Here is a 7,154-nt window from a genome sequence, read left to right on the forward strand (position 1 = left end):
GTCTTATTGTTTAATATGCACTACGTTCTCGGTTTGTCAAGTTTTGCAGAAAAAGCTATAAAAAGAACTGTAACGTAAGTAAGAGCCTCAAAATGTGAGCAGGCATGAAGACAGAGGCCGCAGAGTGTCGCACCAAGCTCTTGGCAAACAGCAGGTTAACCCAGAAAGACTGCAGAACAGCTAAGAAAAGAGCCGGCGAATTCATGCGGGTTCTGTAACGGTTACTGTGACACTCACCTATTCATTCGACCTACGCACAGAATGAATAAAAAGAGGGAGGAAGAGAAAAGGCAAGAAAAAAAGTGCTGATTGGGTTGTGAAATCACAAGACAGCAGCAGCGGGAGTGGAAATTTCCCTTCCTCTCTCAGTCAGCGGCATTACCAGGGTCTTATTTCCATTTCAATTGTGGGGAGGCGGCACATCACAAGAGCGGCCTGGAACAGTTATAAAAGGAAGACAGCGACCCCCTCCCTTCCCAGCTCTTAAAGCAGCAATGTGCTCCGGTGATTGGGCGCCCCCGAGAGGTGGGGGGTTCCCCCTTTTTGAGATGGGCATCTCCATTTACCATGTACAAGTGCCTGAGGGATGCTTTGGAAACAGCACATAGCTGCAGCATTGTTGGCAGCGGTGACATTAGTAAGGGGTAGGTATCACACGGCGGCCACATTTGTATCCTCTTGCACAGAGACACCAAAATAAATCATCAAATATCTTCCGAGTGTAAGGTTATACGTAAGGAGATGGCGGGTATAGCTCACCTGAAGGAAACATCGTAGGGTCACAGCTGTTCAAGTGTGACACATTTAACCCTTTGCCCAACCTCTGGCTGCTATTTGACTGTACCACTTGGGTGTCAGATCTGTAATTCACCTGCCCATTGCCTTAGGGATGAAAGCCATTTTGTAGACTGTGCTAGAAGAAATGCCCTGTCTTTCTTAATCCATTTACTGGTCAATGAGGCATAAAGCCCATATACATGGCAGCCATATTACCGTACAATGTCATACCAGTATAATACTATATACCACACACACCTACATCACTGCGGCATCCATTTTATGGACAACCAAATACCCAGTCCTTACCCATCTGAAATTTCCCCATTGTGGGACTATTAAAGGAATATCTTATCTTATCTTATCTACATAGACATGTAAGGTTTGTGGTAAAAAAGTATAAGGAATATCTGCATTAGCTTTATTCATTGGGGGATAAGGCCGCAAAATGGCTGAGGGTCAGAATATAAAAACAGGTTTTTCTTACAGGATAAATGAATAACCTCAGCAATATATTCTCAAGTATTACTTTGTTTACCGAGTCATTGGTGTACTTTGTAAGCAGACAAGCTTGAAGAATAAGTGAGCAGTAAATCTGCTGCTTGGCACTGCCATCTTATTTGGCTGGCAAGTTATGAAAAAGTGAGGCGGTACATACAGTACAGTCATACTACAGACCTCAGTATAGAGCAAATATCATATTGGGGGCCACGTAACCCACCAGGGGTATAGCCTGTATCTAGCAGGACTGGCAAGAAAAATTATGGAATCAATCTCTCAAGAAAGGTGGAGAGCTAGCTAAAAAGATTAAGGGACCATTCACACAGAGGAACGTGCAGCAGATTTTGAGGCGGATTCAAATGCTAGCCGGTACGTGCCTTGAAATTCGGCCGTAGAACCCACATCGCGGGGCTCACTGGCGCCCCCATTGTGTATAAAGCTAATAAGTAAGAAAACCCACAATCAAAGATTGAAGCACTGGTTCAGCTATCTGCCATGTGGTCCATGGGACTGGAAATTTAGAGCAGAATCTGAGGCGGAAGACCACCACAAATTAATCTGTGTGTACTCAGGCGTTGTATGAGTGACCCTTAGCAGCCATTTAGTCACCCATAGCAACCAGATCCCATTTCTCTATTGACCACAGGCCCTTATAAAATGAAAGCCGAAATCCATGAACAACCACACCACTTCTCCCCTGCACTACTTTTCTCCTCCACAATGTGCGACCAATTCTTTGCCAGTAACTTTTACAATATCCACTGAGGCATAAAATATGCCATACTTTTATTCCAGACTAAGGATCAGGTCCCACATTGCGGAAACAAAGCTTTTTCGTTGCAGGTTTTGCTGCACTATTTTGAGCTAAAGCCAAGAATGGCTACAAAGGGAATGGGAAATCTATCGGAAGTTCTTATGTTTCATCCTTTGGCTCAATCCACATCTAACTTTGGCTCAAAAAGACTTTTTTACAAGTTGGAGTCAAGGAACGCTACTGATAGCATCCACCAGGATACTGCAAATTCTCTGAAATGGCCTAGTCCAGCTTCTCGCCGCCAGAAAAGAGTTACAACTATAAAATGTCAGAATTTCCTAAAGCCCTATAATTACTGGGCATAGTTTCATTGACCATTACGTTGCATACATCCCATGATTAGATAGAAGTCCTGCCTGCGAGTGATACCAGAACAGCCTGCTCTACCATGCCTGTAGGCTGTATATTCCTGCTCTTATCTGAAATACCTGACACAGCCAGGCTAATGATGTCAAAGGTCAAGTCAGAAGAAAATGCAACCCATCATTTACCAATGTCTCGCACAACATAAAATCAAACCTTTAGGGATGTCACAGAGACATATGGGACCTCTATTTGAGTGTCCATATTTCAGCTCTGCACCCGGGCCTGACCACATAACTACTAACCCAAACTTAAAGCATCGTACTGACCCATGGTGCAGAGCCTTATCCACAGGATGAGGGTCAAATTGTTGGGGTTCTGACCGCTTAGACTCCCAGCAATCAGGAGAATGAGGACCCCAATGTCCCCCATGCAAGCCTCCTATGTCGGAATGAAACACAAGTGTGTTCCATGACCTGTGCTACATTCACTGCTGAACAGAAGGCCTATAGAAGTGAATGGAGCTCAGGCTGTGGGATGCACTTTTATCCTATCCCCATATAGGAGGCATGCATGGGGGACATTCAGCCCCTTTTCTCAGATTGCTGGGGTCCCAGTGGTCAACCGCCCAAGCAATCTGGCACTTATCCCCTATGCACTGGATAGGAGATAAGTATCTTTCATGGCAAATCCCCTTTAATACATGGCAGATTATCAAATATTCAGCATGATCAAATTGTCAAAGATATGCGCAGCACTTGTAAGTCTAAAATGGCAAAAAATTAAACATTGCAGGTTTGAATTTACAGAAACTGATGTTAAATTTAAAAAAACAAACAAACAAACAAAAAAAAAACTGCTTCGTCAGCAATCTGATCAGCCATCTTTTTTCTTTTCACCCTTGGAAAATTGTTGTAGTGTGAAGTTTACAATAAAGCAGCTGATTTGTGAGAACCTAAGAGGGTGAAGGATGTATTTTTAGTACATAGTAATCCATGTTCCTAATGCCAAGCGTACTGGGTAGACCCACATTTTGTACCTCGTGTCCATATCAGCTTTAAATTGGGCCATGAGAGCCATGAACTAGTGCAAATATCAATTATCTGTATCCCTGATGCCAAACTGACCATAGGTCATAGCGTTTCTTGGATGTGAATGAAAATCTCAATTTCTGTCTGTCATTTCTAGAATCTGCTATGACTGGAAGGATTGTCCATAAGGGAATATTCCACTAATGACCCATCTGACAATTTGCCCCACATCTACTGTTAGGATGCTGGTCCCTGATGGGGCAAGATATCTGGAAACGAGTCCGGATTGTATTTATGTCACATATTTTATATTTGGTATAATATATATATATATATATATTTTTTTTTTCCTTTTTTAAATTCTCTATTTTTTTCCTTCCTTAGCCATTAGGGGAAAAAAAAAGAAGCTGTGCATAGTTTAAGTGTCACACCACTATTAACATACGTGGGCAGCACAAGAAGCGATGATCGTAATACATGAAGTGTAGTCAGAGGATACTGGCTAGGCTTGCCTATGGGATTCTGTCCTTGTTATCCCATCAGGGTGACAAGGGGTTAACGGATTGTGGTCTTCATAGCAGATCTGCAGTTGTGACTATGATAGACCATCCCCCACCCCCTTCCATCTCCTCCAGAGGCTGAGAGCTTCATTCAAACAAGAAGATGGAGAAAAAACCAAGATAGTCAAAACCCGAACACATCAAGGAGCTTCAAGGCTCCCCAAAGACACCCTACTGCCGTCCCACCTCTCCTCATCCAAAGTGGTCAAGGGCTGCAGATTAAAGAGCAAGGATGTGGGGGGTGTAAGGATTCTCTGCCAATGTAGAATAAGATGGCAGCCCCCCTTGCTGTCTCCCATCGACAGTCACACAGAGAGCTATTTTTAGCATCCAATGCGGCTGACTTCAGAAGCGCCCCCCACCTCCTCCCATCCACCATGAAATGTGTCACACCACTGATACAGAGACTTCCCCACCACTGCCATTATTGTTTCACCTCAACCCAGAAAGGGTTAACGCCAGGTGTTCTAAATTGTCAGAATTATACAAATAACGTTGATGATGATGATGGTCTGAAGGCTCCAGAACACCTAAAGGCAAAGCAACGTCATTACACAAGCACCAATCAGAGCCAACCCACTGGATATTGGGAATAGACATTAATAAATGTAACATTGTATCAGTCACTAAGTAAACAAATATCAGATACCAAAATACTACTACTGTATATAACAGATGACGATCTAAACCCGTCACAATCGGAAAATTCTCCCGATGTCCTTAAAGTGACTGCCATTACGTCAAGTGCTTCAATTGCCAGCTCAGCCACACCTTGGTGACCACTCTCTTCCAAAACACAACCTGAAGCCATTTTATAAAGACACTATATAAAAGCCATCAATGCCCCCCGTCACCCCATATCTGACATCCTCCATTGCTAACAGCCGCCTATAGATAAGACTCCATTAGTGATATTCTCAGCCTTATCCACCAGGGGTCACCAGTTTCTGGAGATGTTATCCTTGCACTCATCATCCCCCCCCCACCCCCCAACATTTCTCCATCCTTTCACATACCGGCAAAGCTATATTACAACCAGCTCTCCATACACATACATTGTTATATATCGCGGCTTCTTTACAAACAAAAAAATGGCATCTTAAGGACTGTATGGACAATCCCTAGAAATTTCAACATTGGTACCAGGACACTTTCCGAAGAGTGTCAGCCTCCTCCAAGCACTGCAGTCATAAGTAGGGCATATAACATAAACAGGTAATAGTTTTGTATAGGGTACACATAGTAATACGCTGCTGTATTGGTATAGGATCGGTATACAGCATATATACCTACGGATCAGGATGTACATTGGGAATGATGAGTACTGGCATAGTGACAGGAGTGACAGTAGGGGGCTCTATAGATATTATGTGTGAGATATATACATACACACACTAATATATACTATATATATATATATATATATATATATATATATATATATTATAGACACACACACTACAGCAGTCAGGATGCATAGCCGTATACCATACATGGCATCTATATACCACACATGGCAGCATGAGAAGTCAATTGGCATGAATGAGGCAGGGCATGGTAAGAGGATGTGCTCTCCCATTACACCCCCTCCCCACCCAGATGACTGACGACTGCAGCACTCACCCCAGCTGCTGGCTGTGCGGCCCAGGATCTCCCCACTTCTCGGGTTGTAGATAAATTGCTTCCATTCAGACGATGACTGCTCCCCATTCTTGTTCTCCTCCTTGGCCATGATGCTGCTGGAGATGGCGGGGGGGAAGCGATGAAGCAATGACTCCCGGAGCTGCGATGCACTCGGTAACGTGAACTTGCAGCCTGGACCACTATGTCCCCGCCGGCCGCTCTCCAATCTGAGGCCGCTGCGGCACCAGCACTCAATTCCCCGGCACGGCAGATTCGGGGCGTGCCCCGGCACAGCGAATCAGAGAACTACCTCAAGAAAGTGGGCGGGGTATAACGGGTTGGATAACAAATCGTGAGAGACTAGAGGCGTGGCTTTAAAGGCTAGTGGAGGGAAGCCCTGCGCAGGAGGGCGGAGTTAAAGGGTTGCCATCCAATCAGAGTTATTGCTGCATAACGGGGATCGCGCCTAGCCAGCTAGCGGGAGGCTTGTGCTGCGGGACGCGGGCACGAGCCTGTTAGAATGAAGCAGTGCGCGTTCTCGTGAAGGAAGCGGGAACTGGGGCTGCCCTCCAGCATCTGCAGCCTGGTCACATGTGTGCCCCTCACACCGGTGTGTGCCGCTATGTGTCATGGTGGTGGAGGGTGTAGTACATTAGTCTATGGTGTGAGCACTGCTGTACTTCACTACTTTCATTACATTGCTCTAGGGATATGTTCGGAGTTTTCACAGCCCGTTTACCTCACAGCCTCAAACCAAGTGCCCTTGAACACATAACTCCATTTACTAAACCTCCAACCACACTTCCTCCAAACTTGTACCCACTCAGTGCCCACAAACCAGGGACAGCCGCAGTGCCCCCAACCCGAGACAACCACTCAACTCCAAACCACTGACTGCCAAAGTGCCCCAAACCAGTGACAGCCGTAGTGCCCCAAACCAGTGACAACAACAGTGCCCCAAACTAGTGACAGCCACAGTGCCCCGAACCAGTGACAGCCATAGTGCCCCGAACCAGTGACAGCCATAGTGCCCCAAACTAGTGACAGCCGCAGTGTCCCCAACCAGGGACAACCACAGTGCCCTAAACTAGTGACAGCCACAGTGCCCCAAACCAGTGACAACAACAGTGCCCCAAACTAGTGACAGCCACAGTGCCCCGAACCAGTGACAGCCATAGTGCCCCAAACTAGTGACAGCCGCAGTGCCCCCAACCAGAGACAACCACACAACTCCAAGCCAGTGACAGCCAAAGTGCCCAAACTAGTGACAGCCACACTGCCCTAAACTAGTGACAGCCATAGTGCCCCAAACTAGTGACAGCCGCAGTGTCCCCAACCAGAGACAACCACACAACTCCAAACCAGTGACAGCCATAGTGCCTCGAACCAGTGACAGCCACAATGCCCCGAACCAGTGACAGCCATAGTGCCCAAACTAGTGACAGCCACCGTGCCCCGAATCAGTGACAGCCACAGTGCCCAAACTAGTGACAGCCGCAGTGCCCCCAACCAGAGACAGCCACACAACTCCAAACCACTGACAGC

General features: G+C 46.1%; 1 protein-coding gene across 2 annotated transcripts in view; it reads right to left on the reverse strand.

Moving 5' to 3' along the window:
• Positions 1–5,857, reverse strand: part of ATP1B3 (ATPase Na+/K+ transporting subunit beta 3) — a 31,054-nt gene extending 25,197 nt beyond the window's left edge. For both annotated transcript variants that reach the window (XM_075269005.1, XM_075269006.1), the window contains exon 1: positions 5,610–5,857. In XM_075269005.1, the coding sequence (XP_075125106.1) occupies positions 5,610–5,718 (109 nt within the window). In that variant the 5' untranslated portion in view covers positions 5,719–5,857. The remainder of the gene's footprint in view (positions 1–5,609) is intronic.
• Positions 5,858–7,154: the final 1,297 nt, after the last annotated feature.

This window comes from Leptodactylus fuscus, chromosome 3 (genome assembly GCF_031893055.1).
Source record: "Leptodactylus fuscus isolate aLepFus1 chromosome 3, aLepFus1.hap2, whole genome shotgun sequence".
Taxonomy (NCBI): Eukaryota; Metazoa; Chordata; class Amphibia; order Anura; family Leptodactylidae; genus Leptodactylus; species Leptodactylus fuscus.